This window comes from Ictidomys tridecemlineatus, chromosome 2 (assembly GCF_052094955.1).
Source record: "Ictidomys tridecemlineatus isolate mIctTri1 chromosome 2, mIctTri1.hap1, whole genome shotgun sequence".
Taxonomy (NCBI): domain Eukaryota; kingdom Metazoa; phylum Chordata; class Mammalia; order Rodentia; family Sciuridae; genus Ictidomys; species Ictidomys tridecemlineatus.
This window is the reverse complement of record NC_135478.1, coordinates 8827840-8854159: the sequence shown is the minus strand read 5'-3', so window position 1 is coordinate 8854159 and position 26320 is coordinate 8827840. Positions and strand designations below refer to the sequence as shown.

The following is a 26320-nucleotide window of genomic DNA, read 5'->3' as shown; positions in this document are numbered from 1 at the left end:
CCAGCAATTCCACTCCCAGGTATCTACCCAAGAGAAATGAAAACATATGTCCACACAGAGACATGTTTGCAAATGTTCACAGCAACATTATTCATAATAGCAAAAAGAATGGAAACACAACTGCCCATCAATGGGTGTGTGGATAAACAAATTTCGATATCCACTAATTGGAACACATGACTCACAATATAAAGGAAAATAAGTTCTTGACACTCACAACGACAAGGATAAACCTCAAATTATGCTACGTAAAAAAATGTCCAGAGCTAGGGTGGTGGCTTAGCTGTAGAGCACTTGCCTAGCATGTACCAGGTGCTGGGTTTGATCCTAAGCACCAAATAAAAATACATAAATAAAATAAAGGTCCACAACTAAAAAATATATTTTAAAAATAAAGATTATTTATAGGAAATATCTACAAAAGACAACTCAACAGAGACAGAAAGCAGATCAGTGGAGTCCTGAGGCTGGAGGAGAGAACAGGAGCTAACTGCCAAAAGGCTAGTTTTTGGCAGGTGATGGCAATGCATTAACACTGTGGTGATGACTGCACATCTGTAAAATATATGAAGAAACATTTCTAATGGGTACATTTTGTAGTATAGTATGTAAGTCATATTTAAAAATTCTTAACAAAATGTTATTGACCCGAGACTTATTAGAATACATATATTTTTTAAAAACCTGAAGATGACAGGTGACTCTCAGAAGATTGCAGTGGATATAAAAACAGAATATATCAATTTTTAAGTAGCATAAGGCAATGGGGAAGGGATATAATAAATGACACACTAACTGACTTAATACTCGGAGTGGGGGAAGAAATCAGAGTTCCCCTGCATACCCTATAGCTGGTAAATTCCAGATAACCTGAGGAGGAAAACAAAAACTCAACAAGGAAGGGTGACAGCAGGACAAGCCAAAAGAAACATACGATGAACACGGAGCTGGTGTCAGGCTGAGACTAAATATATATAAGGAGTGCATAAAATTCATAGTTAAAACATACTCACAACTGATTAGAAATGAACAAGCAAAGCAGACCATTCAGGGATGTTGACTGAACACTTGAACTTGGCTAGTGCAATAAAGTGGATTTAAATTTTATATAATGATTAATTTAACTTCAAGTGGAAATAGACAATGTGGTATGAAGGTACCACATGGGTCCAGCGCAGATCTAGAGCATCAAGTTTCAGCTCAGCTGGGGCCTCAGCTGCCCGCTGCCCCATAAGGTTTCCCACCAGTGAAGGTCACGGCGCACAGGGTGACATACACACACACAAGGTGGAAGGACCCACTACTGAGAGCTGAGGGTCTTGAAAGCCAGGAAATGGACTCTTACCTCCTCCTCTTCTTCCGAGCCACTTTCCTCACTATCTGATCTTGGAGCTACCTCATACCTAGAAAAAACAGTATTTTAACATAAAACCTCCTCAGAACTTGCAGAATATACATTCCCCAACGATGATATCCAAATGCAAGCAAATAACCCTAGCTATCAACATCTAAAGGGAGCTCCCTGTTGCCTTAGTAACCTGGCTGCATCAGGAATGCGAGGTCCAACTTACCCTGGGTTCATCTCAAGCCAGGCCTCCAACTGCCCAGCTTTTGGGGCATCTGTGCCTGTGAGGATCTTCCCACTCTCCACATGGATGACTTTCACAGGGAGGTCACTCATCTGGCTGGTCTCGTCCAGAGGCTGAAAGAGAATTTACCACATGACCTGAGCTTCCCTGGGCTCCATCCCTGAGGCACCCAGAGGGAACATGACTAATTGTGACCAACTGAGAAAGGAATCTCTCAACCTCACGCCCAGAAAAGGTTGGAGAAACATGGCTGTTGATAGGAAAAAATGGGCTAATTATACAATCAGCCCTCTGTGTCCACAGGTTCTGCATTCAACCAACCCATATTTGGATGGGAAATATTTTAAATATTTTTTAAAATTTTTGTTTCTAGCCAGGCGTGGTGGCACACACCTTTAATCCCAGTAACTCAGGAGGTCAAAGTAGGAGGATCCCAAGATTGAGACCAGCCTCAGCAACTCAGTGAATCTCAGAACAAAAAGATCAAAAGGGCTGAAGATGTGATTTAGGGGTTAAGTACCCCTGAATTCAATTCCCACTACCAAAAAATAAACAAATAAATTTAGAAAATTTTTGTTTCTAGACCAGTGTAGTGATACATGATTACAATCCCAAGAACTTGGGAGGCTGAGCAAGAGGATCAAGTTTTGAGGCCAGTCTCAGCAACTTGAGAGGCTCTAAGCAACTTAATGAGACCCTGTCTCAAAATAAAAAGGGCTGGAGATGTAGAGATGTAGCTCAGTAGTAGAGTGCCCTTGGGTTCAATCCCCAATACCAATAAATAAACAAACAAACAAATTTTCCCATAGCAACAAAGACAGAATTCCTCATTTGAAGCTATTAACTTTAGATGAATGCTTTCTTCCTTCTCAGTTCCTTATTATTTCCCAAAGAAACCCTCCAGGATAAGAAAGAAGCTCTTGGTATACCTATTTTTTAAAATGGTGCACTCATGGAGTTGGGGCTGTGGCTCAGTGGTAACACACTTGCCTGGCATGTGTGAGGCACTGGGTTCAATTATCAGCACAACTATAAATAAAATAAATAAAGGTCTCTCAACAACTACAAAAATATTTTTAAAAAATAAAAATAAAATGGTACGGACTGGGGATGTGGCTCAAGCGGTAACGCGCTCGCCTGGCATGCGTGCGGCCCGAGTTCGATCCTCAGCACCACATACAAACAAAGATGTTGTGTTCACCGAAAACTGAAAAATAAATATTAAAAAAAAAAAAATTCTCTCTCTCTCTCTCTTTAAAAAAATAAATAAATTAAAATAAAATGGTGCACTCACTGTCAACACCATCTGTATTCTGAGGGATATCATCTCCATGCACATGAAAAACTCACCCAGAGCAGCCCACCTCTGCGTAAGCAATGGGTTCTCCAGATTAACTCAACAGGAACTCTGAATACTGAATATGTCAAAATTCTGACTGATGTGCCCTGGGGAGAGGCTTGGCCATGTCAATTTTTTAAAACTACCTAGATGACGGAAAGCACAGCCAAGGCTGAGAACAAAGAAAATCCCCACACAGCATCCTGTGACAGACATGAACAGGGGAGTGCCACAGCAACAACTCAACAGAACTCTTTCAGGTGAAATCGTTTCAGAGAATTCTGTCTTTGATAACTCGCAATAGTCATTCACTTCTGGGAGACTGGTCTGTAGAAAAAATATGCATCTGCTGAAGACTCAATTTTGTCTCTCCAAAATCTCTACACTGAAGCCCTAACACCTAAGACAACAGTGCTGGGAGACGGAGCCCATTGGCCATAATCAAATCAGATGAAATCATGAATGCAGCCCACTTATGATGGGATTAGTGCTTCATATGTGACACCAAGAGGTAGGGGCTGTAACTCCGTGGTAGATACATGTTAGCACACATCAGGCTTTGGGAGTCATTCCCAACACCAGGAAATGAAAAAAAATGAGAAGGTACAACTGGGTGTAGTGTCCAGTTACTTTGGGAGGCTGAGGTAGGGGATCATTTAAGCCCACAAGTTCAAGACCAGCCTGGGCAATATAGAAAAACCAAGCCTCAAACAAAACAAAACAAACAAAAACACACCAGAGATTTCTTCTACTCTCCCTATCCACACCACAATCCCCAATGTGAGAATAGCAATGGCCACCCATTACCCAGGAAAGGAGCCCTCACCAACAATTAACAATGTGAACACTTTGATCTTTACTCATAGCCTCTAGAATTGTGAGAAAATAAATGCCTGTTGTGTAATTCCCCAGTCTATCCTACTTTACTATGGCAACACGAGTTAATCATGACAGCATGAAAATACAATGGACAAGCCAGGTGTAGTGGTACACACTGAAGTCCCAGCTACTCAGGAGGCTGAGGCAGGAGAATTATAAACTCAAGGCCAGCCTGGGCAGCACAAAAAATAAAAAGACAAAAAACATAAGGGACAATGATGCCAATACATGAATGTGCAACAGGATGGAAGGAGACAACTGAAAGTCCCCAGGGGAGAAGAGTTAAGCACGTGTGGTACAGGAGAGCAATTCAGAGCAGCATCTTTGCAGCAGCTATGAACTGAAAGCAACCTTCTAAAAAGTTATAATCTTGAGCTGGAGATATAGCTCAGTTGGTAGAGTGCTTTCCTCGTGTGCACAAGGCCCTGGGTTCAATCCCCAGCACCACACACAAAAAAAGTTACTAATTTTAAAGACCAAAAAAACACACACATTAAAACAAAAACAGAGAGCCAGGTGTGTTGCTACTCAGGAGAATGGGACAGGAGGATCAAGAGTTCCAGGCCAATCTGGTCAATATGACAAGACCCTGTCTCAAAATTTGAAAGACATGAAAAATAGAAGTGCATGCCTCAATATGGAAAGTTGCCCAAAACACCTCCTAAATGAAAAAAAGTCTGTCTCACCAGCCTATGAGAGAGCTTGTTTCATGTGATCATTTTTTTCCTACAGTGAGTATGACATTCAATTAAGCAGGTGGCAGCCATCTCTATCAGGGAACTTTAGAAAGGACAAAGTAAGCTAGGCACGGTGGTACACAGCTGTAATCCCAGCACCTTGGGAGGCTGAAGCTGGAGGATTGGAAGTTCGATATCAGCCTCAGCAACTTAGTGAAACCCTGTATCAAACAAATTTTTAAAGAGGCTGGGGATATGGCTCAGTAGTAAAGCATCCCTTGGTTCAAACCCTGGACAAAGGGAGAAAAAAGTACATGAAGTCATCTAGAAAGACTTCTCAGATACAATTCTAGACAAGAATCAGAAACACTGAGGGGCCATACAAAGGAAGGGTACTGGGTAGCTATGGTGTAGCTCAGTGGAAGAGCATGTTCTCTGTGCGCAGGACATCCTGGGTACAATCCCCAGCACAAGAAAAAGAAAGAAAGGCATGGAGAAGAAAAGTATAGCACAGCAAGCAAACACCCCAACAATGCACCATGGTTTCCCTCCCAGAAGGACTGAGAGGGATGGGAAATGCTCCCTTTGTTCATCTTTTTTTTTTTAAAGTTGTCGATTGACATATTTATTTCTTTATATGTGGTGCTGAGAATTGAACCCAGTGTCACATGCCAGGCAAGTGCTTTACCATTGGGCTACAATTCCAACACATTGTTCATCTTTTTATACATTTTTTTTTCCCCAAATGAGCACATGGAATGAGAACGGTGGCAGGTAATTATCACGTGGAAAAGACAGGCAAGCAGGGATAGTGACCCCTCTTCAAGTGAGCCACTTCATACTGTTCTGACTTCTACAACCATATTCTAAATAAATAAATAAATCGTGTGTGAAAAAAATGAAACCAGTAAGAATGGAAGAAAGGGCTGGGGTTGTGGCTCAGTAGTAGAGCACTCACCTAGCATGTATGAGGCACTGGGTTCGATCCTCAGCACCACATAAAAATAAAATAAAGATATTTATATTATAACTTATAACTAAAAAATAAATATTAAAAAAGAAAAAAAAAGAAAGAATGGAGGAAACTACCACTAATGGGGTCATGAGGGAAGAATTCCTCCCAAGTAACTTCTCAACAAAGCATCTAGAACATATCCTCTCAGGCTGAAGGATCATAAGCAAACACTAATGCTAGCTGGGAGACTTCTTCATAGACTATGGGTTAGTATGCTTTCTGTGTATCCTAGAACTTAGTAAGTAAGTGTATCTTGGCTGATGGTAGCCAGGTTACTGACTTCAGAAATAAGGAAAAGGTGAAGGAAAGAAATAACACTGAGGTGAGGGATTAGGATTGTAGGTATCAGGGTGATGGCATGTGGCAATTAAGTGCACACATATCTATTCCCTAAATCTAGCTGCTGAGAGAACCTAAGAGCCATTACAGCCACCAGCAATAAGCACACCCAAAGCAAGATTTGAATTCTATTTTTTTCTAATAAAATGAACCAGGACTCTAAGAAAAGAGACTGACTCAGGGCATGGGCAACATAAGCAGCTTAGTCTGGTAAAAAGGACGCATACAAAGAATGATAGGGACATATCAAAAGAACAGGAGCCAATATGAAGGGGATCATACAGGCCCAAATCAAATAATCAAAGTGAGTAATAGTAAAAGATTATAACCCATTAAATCAAACAAGGGATTGAGATGAGGATCAGGTAAATAACTTGCTGAGCATATGAAAAGCCTCATATTTGATCCCCAGTGCCCCACCAAAAAAAAATAACGATGATGATAATGATGGCGATGAAATCTAAAACATAAAATAAAAATCCATAAAATTATGTATACCAAGGGTTATCAGACTATGACCCCTAGACCAAATGGGAGAGAAGATGCAGCTTTATTTATGGAGAAAGGCAACTAATGAATGCACAGAAATGATGGGGTAACTTTCATTGCAAAAACCAATGCAGTGCTGGAGTGGTGGCTCAGTGGTAGAGCGCTTGTCTAGCACATGTGAGGCATTGGGTTTGATCCTCAGCACCACATAAAAATGAAATAAACATATTGTGTCTACCTACAACCAAAAAATAAATTTTTTTTCATAATTTTTTTTTAATATTTATTTTTTAGTTTTCGGCGGACACACCATCTTTGTTTGTATGTGGTGCTGAGGACTGAACCTGGACCGCACTCATGCGAGGCGAGCGTGCTACCGCTTGAGCCACATCCCCAGCCCCCCCAAAAAAATATTAAAAAAAAACAAAAACAATGCAGCATGAAAAAGTTGGAGAGCTAAAATATATTCACATAGTCTCTAGTACCACAAGGTACTTACTGACTACTGGAAAAGCAAAATAAATTTATAACAGAGGCAGACAGCAAGTGATCAAGGTCAATGTCATCAGTGCATTACGTGGCTCAGTGGTAGAGCACTCACCTAGCATTATTCTCAACATAATGCACAGAGGAGGACAAAGGGTTACTTTTGAGGTCTTCTTGCCAAAAACACATAAGCATCTAGTAACAAGAAAACATCAAACCCAAACTGAGTACCACCAAATGAAATACCAGCCTGTGCTTCTCAGAAAATCAATGTCATGAAGGTCATAGAAAAAGCGAAGAGAGGTTCAAGATCTAAGCAGACTAATAAGAGATCTCTAGTAAATGCCATCGGAGGTTTTTGGTATTGGGAAGGGTGTTGGAGGGTCATGCGGAAAATCATAATGCAAAGGTGTGTATGTAAAATGAGACTATCACATCAACATCATAACTACCAGGGTGCAAGATGGAAGAGAATGACCTTGCCTTTGGGAAATAACACCAAAATCAGGGAAGTGAAGGGCTGTCAGCATGTACCTTACTCTCAAACTGTTTAGGAAAGAAGACAAGTGAAAACAACAAAGTAAAAAATCTATATACAAATAAGGTAGGACAGGACTTGCACAAAAAAGGGATTTGGTGGGGAGGGGAAATAGGCCTAGCTAGGCACAGTGGTGCACGCCTATAATCCCAGCAACTCAGGAGGCTGAGGCAGGAGGATTTCAAGTTTGAGGCTAGCCTCAGCAACTTAGCAAAAGTCTAAGCAACTTAGTGATACTGTGGCTAAAAATTAAAAAAAATAAAAAGGGTTGGGAATATAGCTCAGTGGCAAAGTACCCCTGGATTCAATTCCCAGTACCAAAAAAAAAGAAAAAAGGGGAAATAAAAGGTCTGGAAACAAACACACCCAGTGAGTGGGATGAAAGTGATGTACACACTACATTCTTATAAATGCTCATTATATATGGCTTTTGTGGTTTACAAAGAAAAGATTTGGGAGACAGGATGCATTTTAGTGACAGAGTAAAATTGCCTAGCATAAAGCACAGGGTTCAGGAAAAAAATAAATTTAGAAAACCAATAATACTTTTAAAAATAGACAAAGACTTCTGGGCTAGGGGATAGATCTCAGTAATACAGCATTTGGAGGCTAGCACACACGAACCCTGGATTCCATAACCAGAATTTCTAGAAAATTATACAGACCCACACTGCAAGGCTGTTGGCATTTCCATAAGAAATCCCTGCTTCCTCACCTCGCCATCCGGTCCAATTGCAGGTGTCTGCCCTTCAGCATTTTCTGCCTTCTGGAAGTAAAGAGAGACATAGGTGACCCCACAGGCTAAGGCCACCCATATAGACACTCTTCCAGACAGGGCTCAGCGCACCTTCTTTTTCTTTTTCTTCTTTTTCTCCTTGGCAACCTGGGCAGCCTTATGCTGCCGTACCAGCTCTGTGAGGTTGGCCACATACTCGTCTGTCTGCTGCAAAAGGTAGGCCAAGCGCTTGTCCTTCTTCTGGTCGATGAGTTTGCGGTAGCCCTCCTCATCTTCAGCCTAAGAAGTGTGGGATTGTGACACTGGTTTGTAGGACCTGCACATCTGCTGGCCTCCAGCAAACCCAGGGGCAAGAGCCTCACTGGGGGTTTCATTAACCAGCAACTCGCAGAACATTTCAGAGCAGTTGGTTCTGATCCCACCCTGCTTCAAAGGCATCAGCTCCCCCTTCAGTATCACCTCAACACATACCTAGTGCTAGACCCCAAAACAGACATGGACCTGCCACAAGCCACTCAGAGAGACCACAACCAAGTCCTGTCCTCTCAGTCTAGAAAACACATCCCAAATCCAAACCCTCTCTAAGCTACATCAATGCCACAAAACCCCACAGCAATCCCCTCTCCTTTCTGAGATCACTTCAATCTGGAGCTGAAGCGCTCCTGGAGCATTCCCTTATGTTCAGAATTAATTTCCAGTCCTAGCAATGGCCTGCAGGTCCCATGGGCCCACATGCTCACCCTTGCAAATTCTTGACCTCACTTCCTGCCCCAATACAACAACATTTCACAGACACAGGGCCACTTCTTCTGTCTTGTACTTGGTTGTCTGCCATTTCTGCCCTCTCTTTCTGGGAATCCTTCCTGCACATCTCTGCAGGGTCATGCTCACCCTTTGAGCCTCTGTTCTGAGGCCTTCTCATTCCCCTGCTCTGTTCTCTGCACTGTCTTTTCATCATTCCAAACTAGCACATTCATTTCATTCAAAAAACTAACTTTCTCAAGTGCCTATACCACCCAAGAGGGCAGGGACTACGTCCTGTTCCCAGTGTATCCTCTGTACCCTTAGAAGTGCCTGGAAGAGTGGGCCAGCAGTGTCTGCCCAACTAGTGACTCATTCATAAACAAACACGTTTATTCTGAAGGTAAAGAGTGTAGACTTCATCTTCTGTGGCTCTCACTCAAATAGGGCAGAGAGCACCAGCTCCTTCTCTCCGGAGACACAGGACAGTCAGTGAACAAGCCCTAAGACCATGTTAGCCACTCTGATGGCCAGAGGGAACAGAAGATCTGAGCCCAGGACTCGCTCCCTCCCAAACCCAAGCTCCAACTCTAATCCAAGCAGCAGAATGCCTAGCATGATCCTGGGTTAACAGGCTGCTGGTACCCGAAACACTCAAAGCACACAAGGGACCAAAAGCAAGAAAACAGAACTCTTACCATGAGCCTCCGCATTCTTTCCTTCTCAATTCGTTCATTTTCTTTCTTCTGCTCTCGCTCTGTGTTGGCATGGTATGTGGCTACTGCCTTGGTGAGTTTCTGGATTTTGCCTGTGACTGATCTGTGATATTCTTTAAAATCCTTGGCATGCTGAAGAATGCTATTGAGGTATTCCTGCCGAGACATGTGCAAAAGAAGACTGAACACTCAACGGAAGTCATCACAATGTCACCCAGAGTCAGACAGGACAAAAAGAAAGCTGGGCATGGCCAGGCGCAGTGGAGCACGCCTGTGATCCCAGCATTTTGGGAGGCTGAGATAAGAGTTCAAAGCCAGCCTCAGCAACAGCAAGGCACTGAGCAACTCAGTGAGACCCTGTCTCTAAATAAAATACTAAAAAAGGCTGGGAATATAGCTCAGTGTCTGACCACCCTGAGTTCAATCCCTGGTACAAAAAAAAAAAAAAAAAAAACTCCTCAAAATAAAAAAATAGAAAGGCCTGGGAATGTAGCTCAGTGATGAACTGCTATTTTATCTTGAAAAAGATAATAAAAATTTCCCCAGCATTGCAAAATAAACAAGAAAAACAGATTGTGTGTAAATTTCATACAAAAGTTCTTAGCTTTTAACTAGCTTTTAATTCATGAATACACAAAAAAGGGAATTGTGCATTCAAATTGCAAATAATAAAAAGTTGGGCTGGGGATGTGGCTCAAGCGGTATCGCGTTCGCCTGGCATGGTGAGGCCCGGGTTCGATCCTCAGCACCACATACAAAGAAAGATGCTGTATCTGCCGAAAACTAAAAAAAATAAAATAAAATAAATATTAAAATTCTCTCTCTCTCTAAAAAAATAAAAAGTTAACAGTAGGGCTGAGGTTGTGGCTCAGTGGTTGGTTGAGCGCTTGCCCTTGCACACACACGAGGCACTGGGTTCGATCCTCAGCATGCATAAATAAATAAATGATATTGTGTTCCTCTACAACTAAAAAAATTTTTTTTAAAAAGTTAAGAGTAGGGGCTGGGGATGTGGCTCAAGCGGCAGCGCGCTCGTCTGGCATGCGTGCGGCCCGGGTTCGATCCTCAGCACCACATACCAACAAAGATGTTGTGTCCGCCGAGAACTAAAAAATAAATATTAAAAAAATTCCCTCTCTCTCTCTCTCTCTCTCTCTTTAAAAAAAAAAAAAGTTAAGAGTAGTTAATACTGAATATTAAAAGATATCAGAAATACATGTTCATTATTTAAAAACTTCAGGAAATATCAAAGAGCAACAAAATGCACAGAATCAGCTCCAAATCCTCTCGGATGAGGACTTTAGACTGTGAAGCTGACCTCGTAAAGTCATGTCAGGTTCTCATTTGCTCAGCAGGCTCTGTGGCTCTCACCCCATGCCAAGCAAAAGTCAAAGTCTTCTCCATGGTCACAGACCCTATACCATCTGCCTTGTCACATCCTTGCCCTCACCTCTTCAGCTCTCCCTGTCATTCACTCCACTCCGGCTACACTGGGATCCTGGCTTCTCAGAGAAAACAGAGGCACATTCTAGCCCCAGGGCATTTTCATCTGCCCCTGTATCTGGACTGCTCTCTGCCCAATGTCCCTGTGAATCCCTCCTTTGGGTCTCTCTGTTCAGATCTCACCTTCCCAGAGAAACTTTCCTGATCATGTCTTCCTCACTCTTTCCTTGCTGTACTTTCCTCAGATCCTACACCTTCACAATGGGATACAGGGATTTCATTATTGCCCATCCCCTCCCTGTGGCTTGGTTTTGACCACCAGTGTATTCTCAGTGCCTAGGAGACTGGTAAAATGAACAGAAAAGACTAGTGTGTCTAGAAACAAAACATACAAAGTCCCATCCCGGTGCAGGCTATAATGAGCAGGCACCCAAGCAGCCCAGGAACAGCTCTGGAACTAACCTGGTGCTTCTGGCGGCGTTTGCGCTCCTGCTCAATCTTTTGCTGTTTCTCTAGCTTCTCAGTGATGCGGGCCTCTCGCAGGGACTGACGCTTGCTGCGCTTGTAGGCCTTGGCATTAAGGGCCGTCTCCAAGGCTGTGTCCCTCCGCATGCACACCACAACCTCCTGGCGTAGCTTCAGGGAGGAAGAAGAAACAATGACACTGAAGAAGATACCTCTGCTGTGCCCACAGTGAAATTTATAATTGCCGATCATATACAAGGCAGGCGATGCTGCCTCCCAAAGGATCCTAATTAACTGCCTTATGCACCCATGGGTGGTACAGACAAGAGCAGAAGGTGAGCATTCTGCACACCTGGTCAGAGAATCTTCTTGTGCCTCTTGTCTCCAGCTTGTCTTCCCACAACACAATACAATTCCTTATGAAACACTGGAGAGTCACTCCACTCTCCTGCTTCTGTAGGCAACTGGAGCTTAGGGAAGGCCCACACTTGTATATTATGTGAGCAGCACTGCCCCACCATGGAATAAGACACAAGGAGAGGGTAAGACAGTGGGTTAATATATGCAGGTTGGCATGGCTGCCTAAACTATACAGGTACTCTGGATGATAGTCCTGCAAGAAGTTTTAGGGGTCTCAGCATGACAGGTGGTGGGGAAGGCCTATTCCCTAGATCCAGGACCACACTGGAACTTACCTGTCTCTGGAAGTTAAGCAGCCTGAGGGCCTTGAGCTCAATGGTCGCTTTGGTTCTCAAATCCCCGGCCAGGGACCCGGGAAGATTTTCAAGTTCCTGAATTCGATGTGCAATGCGAGCCTGCAGCCTAGGCGCAAAGAAAGGGAAAGAAAGGATAGGTGGTAAGAGGGACTATATTTATAAGAAGCCACCTGATGTCTTTAAAGCCAGAGCTTCTGAAGACTCTATCTCTCAAGACAGACAGACCTGGCCTTGAGACATGAACTCCCTCAAAAAGGATGCCAGCCAAAACATAGGACAGAGAAGGCAGCAAGAAAGTTTCTTAGGACCAAGCCACACAAACCACAAAAATCAAGACACCTAGTGGCTGGCTCATGGCATATTAGTAGTGACTTTCTGGCTTCAGACTAACCAGAATCTGTCCCTATCCTGGCATGGATGAGACACGGGGCCTCAGAAATCAACTGAGCCAGAAAATGTTCAACATCACTACAATTAGAGAAATGCAAATTAAAACTATACTGAGATTTCATTTCACCCCAATCAGAATGGCAATTATCAAAAATACAAGTAACAATAAATGTTGGCGAGGATGTAGGGGAAAGGTACAACCATACACTGCTGGTGGGATGGCAGATTGGTACAACCACTCTGAAAAGCAGTATGGCGATTCCTCAGAAAACATGGAATGAAACCCCCATTTGACCCAGTTATCCTACTCCTCAGCATATACCCAAAGGACTTAAAATCAACACACTATAGTGACACAGCCACATCAATGTTTACAGCAGATCAATTCACAATAGCTAAGCTATGCAACCAACTTACTACCAGACAACAGATAAATGCATAAAGAAAATATGGTGCATATACATAATGTATGGCTGGAATATTACCCAGCCATAAAGAAGAATGAATTAGGGCATTTGCTGGTAAATGGATGGAACTGGAGACTATCATGAAATAAGCCAATCCTCAAAAACCAAAAGCCAAATGTTCTGATATACAGATGTGGACTCCGATGGCGGGGGGGTAGGGGGGGTTTAGCTAGGTTGGGGAGTAGGGGCAGATAGGAACGGGAAAAAGTAGAATAAATAGGAGATAACTTTTCTATGATTATATATATATGCACAAACAGGGCTAGGGTTGTAGCTCAGTGTTAGAGCACTTGCCTAGTGCATGGGAGGTAATGAATTCAATTCTCAGCACTACAAATAAATGAATAAAATAAATGTCCACTGACAACTAAAAAACATATATGTTTTAAAGAAGAGCCAGGCTCAGTGCCACATGTCTGTAATCCCAGCAGCTCAGGAGGCTGAGGCAGGAGATCACCAATTGAAAGCCAGCCTCAGCAAAAGCGAGGTGCTAAGCAACCCAGTGAGACCCTGTCTCTAAATAAAATATAAAATAGGGCCGGGATGTGGCTCAGAGGTCAAGTGCCCCTGAGTTTAATTCCCAGTACCCAAAAAAAAAAAAAAAACCACAACCAGTATAACTCCACATCATGAACAACTACAAAAATGGAAAGTTGTACTCCATATATTTTTTGCTGTCATGTATTAAAAAAAAATAGTTCTGGGGCTGGGGTTGTGGCTCAGTGGTAGAGCACTTGCCTCGCACTCTGGGTTCAACTCTTAGCACCACATAAAAAATAAAAATAAAAAACAAGTGAAATAAACGTGTTGTGTCCAACTACAACTAAAAAATAGATTAAAAAATAGTTCCAAGGCTTCTAATCAAATCAAAATAAAAACAAAAGTGCACATGCGTGCGCACGCACACACACACATGCACACACACACACAGAAATCTATATCTATTGAGCCAGGCTAGGGTTGTGGCTCAGTGGTAGAGCGCTTGCCTCACAAGTGTGAGACACTGGGTTCAATACTCAGCACCACATAAAAATAAATAAAGGCATTGGTTGTGTCCATCTACACCTAAGAAATAAATATTTTTAAAAAATAAAAATAAATTTAAAAAAAGGTACCATGTCCATCTACAACTAAAAATATAAGAAATCTGTTGAGCCTATTAGCCTCATTGTCCTCATCCATAAACTAAGGACACCCCTGAGAGTAATCTACAGGCTTGATCTGAAGGTTAAATGAAACAATCCTCTTGCTCAGTCTTTCACACACTTACTTACAGAGCACCTACTATGCTGCATCAATTTTAGGGTATGGAGTCTCAGCACTGAATGCAACCATCAAGGTTGTTGCTCCCATGGAGTTTGCAGTCTCATTGAGAAGGCCAGAAGGGATAAAAAAATAAACAGTAGGCTGGGAATATGATTCAGCTGTGACTCAGTGCTTGCCGAAGATGGATCCTTAGCACTGGGGCAGAGGAGGGAGAGGAGTAAATCCTCCACTAATTCCAGAGTGGCTAGTGCTTGGAGGAAAGGCCTGGAGTGAGGGGGTCTGGGAAGAGCTTCTATGCAAAGGGAGACCTCAATGGCCACATGGGGACAAAAGTGGGAAGCCACTTTTGTTGGTCTCAACCTGAGAAATGGATGTAAATCAACTGTAAGGACTTACACTGCTATGTTGAAGGAGGCGCTGCAAAACTGGAAGGCTGGGAGGCTCCTGGGCGAGTTGGGCAAAGCTATCACCACTCCAGTGACTCTCAGGATGAGGAACCACACCTTAGCCAATCCAAGGAGCCAGTGGGCTACGTCTCACCTGTATTCCCGCTCCTGCAGGATCTCCACAGGGTCCAGGCCCCTGGGCTTCTGGATGGGGGTGATGCGGCTCTGCTTCTGGTGCAACGGCACCAAGGGTGCGGGCTGGGCTGGCTGCCCTGGGGACTGTGTCTGAGGTGGCATCACAGGTGAAGCAGCAGGCGGGACAGCAGGGGGCGCAGGCGAAGGGCGTCCTGTCGGCTGCGGGGGGATCAGTTTCTGAGGGGTGCTTGTGGGGGCAGCAGCATTCGCCATGGGTCCTGGGGAGAGGTGAGCAAGATGGAGACATGTTAAGCCCAGGGACAATTCTTCAGTGAAAATGCAAAGCCTGCCAGGTGGCTTGCTACCTGGGAACAGACCAACCTCTCCCCACCTCCTTCCTCTCACCCACCAAATGCCACGCTGCTTCTCACCCAGGCATCTGCCTCCCTCCTGCCTCAGGGTTCATCTCTCTTCCTGATCTCCACTCCGCTCCCTGACCCCAGTCTTCACTCATCCACATCTTTCTGGCCTCTGGCCTCTTAGGACCCACATTTTCTTGTCTTTCCTCTGCAATAGTCCCCCCTCTCACCAGCAGCTTCTTTTTCTGCTATTTTAGTTACCCTCAGTCAACCACAGTCTGAAATATTATGTGAAAAATTCCAGAAACAAACAACTCATTAATTTAAAATTGTAACCTGTCCTGAGCAGTCACATCACACTGCTTACATCATTTGCCTCCCTCCATCTTATCAACTTACATCATCACAAAGAGTGAGGACAATATACCAGGGTTGTTTTTTGCAGCACTGGGGACTGAATCCAGGGCCTACTACATGCTAAGAAAGTGCTCTAGAATTAAACCATATCCCCAGCCCAAGTATTTTTACTTTTTTATGGCACTGGGGATTGAATCCAAGGGTATTTTACTGTGAGCTCCATCTTTAGTTAATTAGTTTGTTTGTTTATTTATTGATTGATTGGTAACAGGGATTGCATACCAGGGGCACTTAACCACTGAGACACATCCCCAGCCCTTTTTAGGTTTTATTTTGAGACAAAATCTCACTAAGTTGCATAGGCCCTCACTAAGGTGCTGAGGCTGGATTTGAACTTGTGATCCTTCTGCTTCAGCCTCATAAACTGGGATAACAGGTGTGTGCCACTGTGATCAGGTTAATTTTATTTTAGGATCTCTCTAAGTTTCCCAGGATGGACTTGAACTTGCCATCCTCCACCTTAGCCTCTTGAGCCAATGGGGTTACAGGCATACATCACTACACCTAGCTAATAAGATAATTTTAGAGACAAAGACCTTATTCACAACTTTTACTACTGTGTGCTGTTACAATTGTTCCATTTTATTGCTAGCTGTCTCTCATATCTGTGACTAATTTATAAATTAAACTTTGTCACCAGTATTCATGTTAAGTAAAAAATAACTAAGAGTGGTGTCACAAATTTGTAATCCCAGCTATTTGAGAGGCTGATACAGGAGGATCACAAGTTCAAGGTCAGCCTCAGCAATTTAGGAAGGCCCTGTCAAAATAGTTAATTAAATAAGTAAATAAAGGCAAAAAGTAAAAAAAAAAAAAAAAAGGCTGGGAGTGTAGGTCAGTGGTAAAGAACCTCTGGGTTCAATCCCCAGTCCCCAGTACCACAAAAGAAATGGGGAGGGAGGCACCAAGAAAAAAAGAAAAGGATGAGAGATTGATTTGGGCCTATCCATGGTAGCTAACACCCACTGGGGATCTTGGAACGAATATATCCTTCATGGAAAAGTGGGAACCATGGGGGCTGGGGATGTGGCTCACGCGGTAGTGCGCTCGCCTGGCATGCCTGCAGCCTGGGTTCGATCCTTAGCACCACATACAAACAAAGATGTTGTGTCCGCCGAAAACTGAAAAATAAATATTAAAAAATTCTCTCTCTCCTTCCCTCTGTTAAAAAAAAAAAAATGGAAAAAAAAAATCCTAAAAAAAGAAAAGTGGGAACCACTACACTCTACTTCAAAGTGAATTCAATTTTAGTGACTAGTTCTTTGATGAACATCAATACACCTCAGACTCTAAGATGGCCATAAATGAATCCATCTTATCCACTATATCTATCCCAAACATATATGGACCCTGAAATATAACCAACTTTTACATACGTGGACATGGAGCCTCAGAGAGCACTGGACCAAGGACACACATACGTCAGTGAGGGTGATAGGACCCTAAACTCTCTTATCATCCTACCTGCCTCCCACAGGGATGTTCTTGGAAAGGAAGACAGATTGAGATGTGCCCTCCAGGAAGGAATTTGCCTGTGGTGCCAGGTGTACCTCTCAGGCCTTTCCCTTGAGTCTCATGGTAGACCCATTCATTGCTCTCCTCTGCTTGTTACTGGTTTAAAGAAACCCCAAGATACCCTTGACCCACAACACAAAAGGGCAACTGTGGAGCAGATCTGAGCCCAAGACTTTGGGAACTGACCAGGGATAGATGAGACCAAGAGAACACCACAGGAAAACATGCAGTTTCTGTTCTGTTCAAGCGAGCATCCTAAGTATTCTCTCTGATCAGGCTCATCTCAGGGCTTGCAAGCTCCAAGCTCATAATACAGAGGCAGGACACAGATGAAGAGAGAAGTGATCTTACCTTCAGGCCAAGGTTTGGGAGGCCCTCCAGGGGGCTGACCAGGCATCCCAGGGGGCACACCTGAGGGTCCTGGAGGTGGCATGTTGGGCCCTCCCATACCTACATGCAGGGGGAAACAAAGAAAGGAGAATAAAATGTGAACTGTCTTCATACCCACACCTATTTATGAGCATCCTTGGCTGAGGGCACACACCTATCCACAAGCCCTTAGGTATAGATCTCAAGGGAAGCTGAAAAAATGACATTTATCATGACAACGACCTGGCCATCTGAGCAATCACTTGAGAAGCCCACCAACAACAGACTCAGGATCATCTATCATTGCTACCCAGGCTCTGGCCAGTTCACTCTGGACTTCCTCCCCACCCTAGGGACCAGGGATGGTGGGCCTTACCATGAGGCCTGCTGTAATTTGGAGGTGCTGGTCCTGGACCTGGGCCAGGGCCAGGCCCAGGGCCAGGGCCAGGTCCTGTGGCAGACACAGAGGGCGGAGGTAGTGTTGGCATCTGCTGTTGCATCCCAGGCATTGGCCGCTTTCCCTGCACAGCCATTTGCAGGTGGTCAGGAAGAGGTTGCCCCCTGGCCAGCATCTTGTAGGCCATTATCTGAGCTCGAAGCTGGTGCAGCTGGTTCTGGTTAAATGGGGTTGGGCCCCGGGTCTGCTGCCCCAAGGCCTGGGGGTCAGCACCATCTAGTGGGGCCCCTCCTGGCCCAGATGACATTTGGGGACCAGAGGATGGGCCACTGGCTGGAACTGGACTGGAAGCATGCTCAGAGCTGCCCAAGGGTGAGGGGTAACCTGCAAGGAAAGACCAATCCAATGGTCACTTGGCAGCATACATTTGAGATAAAGACAGAGACAGTAAACTGTTCTGTCATACCTATACTGTCTCATCCTCCAAGACACAGAATAGCCCAATGGCTTCATTCTCATGAGCCAAACACAAGGCACCCAGAGGACATATTCTCAACTCATAGCCTTGGCCTAGCAGCCCACATGGTCACGTGCTTTGGCCCATGTTTCAGTAGAGTACAGATGGTTAATGGTGAAGCTATGAATGAAATCTAGGATCTTTCCAGGCCTGCCCTCCTGCCTGGGCAGAGCAGGGTACATATCTTCAGATCAGCCAGACCCATTCCTCTCACTTCCATTCCTCAGAAGCCTGAGCTTCCTGTCCCTGATGCCTGGAATCGCTCTGCAAGTCATCTCCTATATCATTTCTCCGTCATCCCCATAAGGAAAAGCCAACTGGCTTGTAAGGCCGAGTCCTGAGCCCTGAGACACTATCTCCACTAAGCTCCCAGATGGCACTGGAGCTCCTAACAAGCTCTCCTCTAACACTCAACTCTGCCCACCATGTATGCTCTTCTAGGGTTGCTCCAAAACAAGAGGGCCAAAGCAGACCACCACCTAACCTCCAGACACTCTTTATGGCAGGGCCTTCCCTGGAGTTCAACTGTCTGAGGTCATCACAGAACCCATCTATGGGAACCCTGTTAGGAAAAGGGGTATACGGGCTCACTATGTATGACCAACACTAAGCAAGAAGAAATACAGAATAGTACCTTGGGAGTGCTGGTCCATGGGGCTGGGTGGGGGCCCCATCCCTGCGTGGCCCCCTGACCGCATCCCCATTCCTTTCATCTGGTTGTAGCGTGGGTCGTCCGACATGCCCTTCTCATGCATGGACTCCATAGGCTGCAAGTGGCCAACAATAAGGCAGAGTCAACAAGGGGAATAGGAAGAGGCGACACAGCAAAGCATCACTGGGAATAAGATGGACGACAACAAACGTCCACCCAATGCTGCCATAGCATCCACCGAGTCACCAACATGACCAAGGGCTCAGCTCCAAGGCATGGACACGATACCAAGGTAGACACACAAAATAAATGCCACCCAGTGTAGGGTGTCCAATCAGACAACTGGTGGCCTGGAGGCAAGGAAGCAACTGCACTAGGGTGACAGGAGAGGGCAGGAAGATGTTCTAGAGGCAGTCAGCAACCACAAGAGGAAAGGAAAAGACACAAGAAAGATCTTAGGGAGGGAGTGGTTTCATCCAGGACACAAATCTCACTGCTCATTGTGACTGGACAAAATATGAATCTGGGAACCAAGGACCCTCTTCTTTAGGGACTAGAAATCAGACAGACAGATAAGTCTGCACACAAAGACTGTAAAAACACGTCGGACGTCTCCCAAACTCTGCACCTCCTCAGTTGCTGGCAGAAAATGAGACTACAGACCTGTTCTAGCCCCCACAGGAGTTAAGGGCAGGTCTTGGCAGAATGATGAAGTATATGTCTCTCCTACACTCAGTAGCAGGTTATTCCTCCAGGGGAACCGCTGGCAAAGGGGATGCCATCCAAAATCTTTTTGTGGGCCCCCACTAGGCCTGGGTTAGCACAAGTATTCTCCTTTCTGGGAACTCACAGGTTCACGGCTGACAAAACAAACCTACAACTAACTCAATGTGTGCTGTGCTCAAGGAGAAGAGGGGCCAGGTAAGGGGAAGCTTCATGAGGGACAGGTTAAGCCCTCAAGATGCTGACCAGACCCAAGGTACGGGCCTGTCCCCATCCCTCTTTCCCTGGTTATGGGAGAGACTGAGCTCTGCGCAGTAACAGGCACCCTGTCAGCATGGGACCCTGATCCTAGCAGGGTGTGGAATATATGGCAGGTGTTTGACAAACATACATCAGAGGTGTACAGTGTGTATGTGCCATGCCAGGAGGGCAGAGAAGGAAAGTAGGGGCTGTGCTGGAGAAGGAGCTGGCGTATAAAACAAGAGTGAATGATAGGCCAAAGGGCAAGCGAATGATATGAACAGCACAGGGCTCCCTACCTTGTTACCAATAGTTTCCAAGATAGAAGGGTCAAGACAGATATTATACATAAGTTGAGAGAAATGTACAGGAGATGGAGAGGGTTGGCAAGGGAATGCCTCAATGTATTGAAGGCCTCAGAAACAGCACAAATGTAGGGAACAAAGAGAGCTCAGGGGGCGGCATCAGGAGGACTGCAACCCTGATTCCTTATCTATAAAATTTATGTAATAACCACCAGACCTAGTGGGTTTGGGGGTATTCAAGTGGAATAGTAGGGAGGTAAAGAGCCGTCAGTGCCAGGTGGTGGGACCCACTTCTAGACCCACCCCTCCACCGGTATCTATGCAGACCCCGGCCTCCTGAGGGCCCTGACAGAAATGTCGCCATTTCTTACAGATGCTGGTACATACAAGGGGATATTTCCTCCTCCAAGCCCCCTCAATGACAAAAAGGGATGTAAAATGACATAAAGGGAAGGAAATTAATGTATCCACTTTCCTAGCAAAAGCAGCTCTGATCAGCTCAAGTAAGAGGTCAAGACAGTGGCCCAAGCATAAGTTGTGGGCAGGGATTGAGGCACCCCTGCCCTGCTTTGTGAATTCCCCAGGTAGGCACAGCAGCCAAAAGGAAACCATGTCCCTTAAGCCTCCTTTAGTGATTCAGGCGTTTTTCTTTATTGTTGAGAGGAACTTCAGAGTACTGTTCTGAAAGTTCCCATGCAGAACAAGGCGTGCAGGGCATCCAGGGCGGCTGCTCCCCACTCCCAGCTCAGGACAGATTGTGTGCCTGACCCCTCTGTTCCCCACAACGGACCCTGGAGCAGGCGTCTGGACCAAAACAGCCACCACTGACAAGGAGGCTTTCCCACTGGCCTTCAGGGGAGGCTCAAGTTCAGAGGCTTCCCACAGCCTAGAGGGAAGGGGTGGGAGGCAGCCAAACGGCAAGTAAATGATATGAAGAGCACAGAGCTCCCTACCTTGTGCATCTGGTGCATGTTGTCCTGAGGGTACCCCCCAGGCCCTTGGGTAGGGATGGGGTGTCCTGCTGAGGGAGGCCCCGGGCTGGGCCCCATCATGCTGTGAGCAGAGCCTGGTGAGGGGCCTGGGCTGGGGCCCAGCATGGCTCCAGGTGAGGGGCCTGGGCCAGGGGAAGGGCCCGGCCGAGGAGTTCCACCCAGTGGTGGGTCTGGAGTGGACATCTTCACGGGAGGTGCAGATGGTGGTCTCCTGCTGAAAAGAAGTCCCAGTCATTCTAGGGGTTGGGGGAATGGGTTAGGCAGGTCAAGGGCAGCAAGGGAAGACTAAAAAAGTCATGTCAGAATCATCTATCTAACAGTGCCATTACCCTGACCTGCATCTTTTCTTGATTCCTTTTGGAGAAAGAAATACATCTCAGGCATATAAATCAAATCACAGTCCACCTAGGAAGGGGTGGCACATAGATAAGGGCCATGTACCACTGCCTTACTAGATTCTTCAGGTCCCTGTTCTAATCACAATGAAAAAAAAAAAAAAAAACCTGAGGAAGTACTAATCTATCCTTCATACTGCTCAAATAATTGCAAATCTTCATATTTCATAACTAAGGCTCAAACAGCAGCTGATTAGAACTTCATAAATTCAATCAAAACCAATATTATGACAAGTGACACCCGTTTTCCACTGAAGGCAGTGAGAACAAGTTTCTTTAAAATAAATGAACCTGGGGGCTGGGGATGTGGCTCAAGCGGTAGCGCGCTCGCCTGGCATGCATGCGGCCCGGGTTCAATCCTCAGCACCACATACCAACAAAGATGTTGTGTCCGCCGAGAACTAAGAAATAAATATTAAAAATTCTCTCTCTCTCCTCTCTCTCACTCTCTCTTTAAAAAAAAATAAAATAAAATAAATGAACCTGGTCTGGGCACAATGGCGCACATCATCCCTGCGACTAAGGAAGCTGACGTAAGAGAACTGCAAGTTCAAGACCAGCCTTAGCAACTTAGCAAGTCCCTGTCTCAAAACAAAAAAAAAATAAAAAGGGCTGAGGATGTGGCTCAATGGTTAAGTGCCTGTGGGTTCAATTCTAAGCACCAAATAATAATCGATTAATTAATTAAATGAATTTAAATTCAAAAAGTAAATTCAGGGCTGGAGGTGTAGTTCAGTGGTAGAACCCATGTTCAACAAGAGCAAGGCCCTAAATTCAATCCCCACCAAGCCAACAAAAACAGGAAACTGGGGGCTGGGGTAGTGGATCAGTGGTACAGCATTCACTTAACATATGCAAGGCACTAAGTTCAATCCTCAGCACCACATAAATATAAATAAAGGAATTGTGCCCATCTACAACTAAAAAATATTTTTTAAAAAAAGTAGGCTAATACAAAGGTAAGTATCACTCAAAAAATGGCACCATGATACACTTTGACAGTAATATCAAATGTCTGAAGATGATGAATAGTGCTGTAAACTAAAAACTGATACCCAGTACTATAACCCACAGCCTCCACAAGTGTAAAAAATTCTGGTGACGCTTGTCAAGGTGGTGCACACCTGTAATCCTAGCTATTTGGGAGGCTGAAGCAGAATGGTTAAGTTCAAGGCTAGCCTGGAGATGTGTCTTGAAATAGCATGATTTGGGGGTGGGGATGTGGCTCAAGTGGTAGCGCGATCGCCTGGCATGCGTGCAGCCCGGGTTCGATCCTCAGCACCACATACAAACAAAGATGTTGTGTCCGCCGAAAAATAAAAAATAAATAATAAATTCTCTCTCTCTCTCTCTTAAAAAAAAAAAAAAAAAAGCTTGACTTACCATTTAAAAAAAAAAAAGGAAAAGAAATAGCATGATTTGTAGCTCAGTGGTAGAGTGCAGGCCTAGCATGCATGAGGCACCGAGTTCGATCTTCAGCACCACATAAAAACAAAATAATGTGTCCACCTAAAACTAAAAATAAATATTTTTAAAAAATAGAATGATGTGTCTTGAAATAAAGAGTGTGGGTTGTAACTCAGTGGTAGAACACTTGCCTTTCATGTGCAATGCCCTGGGTTCCAGTCCCAGTACTGGGGAAGGGAAAACTGATGATATTGGTAAATTAAGCTTGCTATGACAGGACCATGGGTTGGTGTGTGTAGATGTATGTGTGGCACGCTGGGGATTGAACCCAGATTCCTCATGCATGTTAAGCACTTGCTCTACCACTGAGCTATATCCCCAACCTGATGGAAAATTTTATGAATTTTCACACACACACTTTTTTTTTTTTGGATATAGGGTCTTGCTAAATTGCCAACTGGCCTGAAACTTGAGATCCTCCTGCCTCAGCCCAAATCACTAGATCAATTGGCGTGCATCACCACACCTGTCCTCAATTTTCAACCCCACTATTATGTAAAATGATAATACACTAATAAAAACATTTAAAAAGGGCTGAGATTATAGCTCAGAAGTACAGCACTTGCCTATAATGTGTGAGGCACTGGGTTTGATTCTCAGTACCACATATAGATAAATAAAATAAAGGTCCATTGACAACTAAAAGAATGAAGAGAAGAAAGAAGAAAGAAGAAGAAGAAAGAAAAAAGATGTATGGTACATCAAACAAGAAGTGGTTCTTCCAAACCAGAAACTCAGGGCAACAAATTTCCTTCAGAATGTAGGTGTTTTATCTTAGGTTGAATTTATTAAACCCTTCTAAGTCACTAGTTCTGATGACACTCTGTGCCTTCATCAAGAATGAACGAGCCGGGCTGGGGATGTGGCTCAAGCGGTAGCGCGCTCGCCTAGCATGCGTGCGGCCCGAGTTCGATCCTCAGCACCACATACAAACAAAGATGTTGTGTCCGCCGAGAACTAAGAAAAAATAAATAAATGTTAAAATTCTCTCTCTCTCTCTCTGTCCCCCTCTCTCTCTCACTCTCTCTTTAAAAAAAAAAAAAAAAAAAAAGAATAAACGAGCCTGTTGCAGTGGCACATGCCTGTAATCCCAGTAGCTTGGGAGGCTGAGGCAGAAGGATCACAAGTTCAAAGCCAGTCTCAGGAACTCAGTGAGGCCCTAAGCAACTCAGTGAAACCCTGTCTCTAAATAAAATACAAAAAGGGGTGGGTCTGTGGCTCAGTGGTTGCATGCCACAAAATTTAGCTGGTTATGAGAGCAGACAACTCCTTGCCATTTGCAGGGACAATAGACACTCACCCTCTGTGTGTGGCAGTATCATGGGTGATTTTAGGCTTCTTTACTTTTGTGTTTCCTAAGTATCAACCATGAGATGGCATTATAAATCATTTGATTAAAGGGAAAGGCTAAGGGTACACTCATTGGTAGAGTGCTTGTTTAGCATTGATAAGGCCCTGGGTTTTCCATCCCCAGGATGACTCCTTCCCCAAAAAAATAAGATTAAAGGGAATTTGCTATCATAAATCACCTTAGACAGGGTGGCTTACACACAATAGTAATTCATTTCTCACAGTTGTGAAAGTGTAAAATCAAGGAATCAGCATATTCAGTGTCTGGTGAGGGCCTATTTCCTCACATCACTTTTTCACTATATCAATTGGCAGAAAGGGTAAGGGGTGGGGTCCCTGGGATCTCTAAGACACTAATCCCATTCCTGAGGGCTGGGCACAGTCATCTTAATAAAGCCCCACCTCCTAATACCATCACACTGGGCAGCAGATTTTCAACATGGGAATTTTGGTAATACACAAACATCTATCTATAGCAGGCTTATATAGCCTGTTATTATACAACCGACTAAAGGATAAACTGAGTCTTTGTGAATGGATTAAGGTCATTAATGTGGGAATAGATTGGTTATCATGAAAATGGATCACTATAAAAGTGAATGCATCCCACATGCTGTCTCTTTTCTACCATGATATAATACCATGCCCTTGGACTTCCCAACCTCCAACTGTAAGCCAAATAAATTTGTCTTCATATATTACCCTGTTTATGGTATTCAATTATAGTAACAGAAAATACAATAAGACACCATGGCCAGGCGAAGTGGCCACACCCTGTAATCCCAGCGGCTGGGTGGCTGAAGCTGGAGGATGGCAAGTTCAATGAGCCAGCTTCAGCAAAAGCAAGGCTCTGTGCAACTCAGTAAGACACTGTGTCTAAATAAAATACAAAATAGGGCTGGGGATGCGGCTCAGTGGGCAAGTGCCCTTCAATTCAATCCCCGGTATCCCACCCACCCAAAAAGAAGACACTGTGGAACTAGGTGCCACTGGGCTCCAGTAAGCTGCCTACCCAGGGAAGGGACTGAGCAAGCTCAGCCAGGAATAACAAGAGGGATAGGATCAGAGAGTGACAATGCCCAATCCCTACCCTTTGGTTTCCCATCCCTGACCTTTCTAAATCAAAGCTGGTGGTATTTTCAGGAAAGGGCTTGAATCTCTAAGATCATCACTGTGGTCTTTGAACTTGCAGGGAGCATGTATGGTGCTACCTAGGCTCCCTGGAGTCCCTCTACAAGTTCCTTCATGGGTGCTGAAACAAACCAGGAGGCCACACCTCACAAGTGAAAGAAGCAATGGACAAACACACACATAGACAAAAGAGGCAAATAGCATATGTGTCTGTCTGGGAGCTAATCCAGATGTGTGTGGGCCTCAGGTCAGGTGAGCCTAGGGCCTCTAGAAAAGGAAACAGCCTGGAAATCCTGGTAGGCAGTCAGAAGCCATGTGATGGGAAGTAAAAGTACTCTGGGCCAGTGTGATGGCACATGCCTGTACAGGAAGGATGAGCTAGGAGGAATGCAGGCTGAAGGCCAGCCTCAGCAATTTAGCAAGACCCTGTCTCAAAATAAAAAATAATTTTAGAAAAGGGAAGGGAGCCAGGCACAGTGGCACATACCTGTAATCTGAGTGACTTGGAAGGTGGAGGCAGGAGGATCACAAGTTCAAAGCCAGCCTCAGCAAAAAGCAAGGCACTAAGTAACTCAGTGGAACTCTGTCTAAATAAAAATACAAACAGGGTTTGGCTGGGTGCGTGGTACACACCTCTAATCCCAGCGGCTTGGGAGGCTGAGACAGGGGAATCGTGAGT

General features: G+C 44.6%; 1 protein-coding gene across 7 annotated transcripts in view; it reads right to left on the bottom strand.

The window, feature by feature from the left end:
* LOC101971256 (SWI/SNF related BAF chromatin remodeling complex subunit ATPase 4) overlaps positions 1–26145 on the bottom strand; it is an 81441-nt gene extending 55296 nt beyond the window's left edge. For 4 of the 7 annotated variants that reach the window (XM_005336154.4, XM_078036247.1, XM_013363305.4 and 1 more), the window contains exons 1-12: positions 21260–21512; positions 19021–19153; positions 17849–18253; positions 17455–17553; positions 14832–15090; positions 12148–12274; positions 11450–11623; positions 9527–9700; positions 8199–8366; positions 8067–8117; positions 1572–1702; positions 1346–1403 (exon numbers count right to left, since the gene is read on the bottom strand). In XM_005336154.4, the coding sequence (XP_005336211.1) occupies positions 1346–1403; positions 1572–1702; positions 8067–8117; positions 8199–8366; positions 9527–9700; positions 11450–11623; positions 12148–12274; positions 14832–15090; positions 17455–17553; positions 17849–18253; positions 19021–19153; positions 21260–21481 (2001 nt within the window). In that variant the 5' untranslated portion in view covers positions 21482–21512. Of the gene's footprint in view, positions 1–1345; positions 1404–1571; positions 1703–8066; positions 8118–8198; positions 8367–9526; positions 9701–11449; positions 11624–12147; positions 12275–14831; positions 15091–17454; positions 17554–17848; positions 18254–19020; positions 19154–21259; positions 21513–26128 lie in introns of those variants that run through there. The other 3 variants (XM_078036266.1, XM_078036268.1, XM_078036254.1) reach the window with 2 other exon arrangements.
* Positions 26146–26320: the final 175 nt, after the last annotated feature.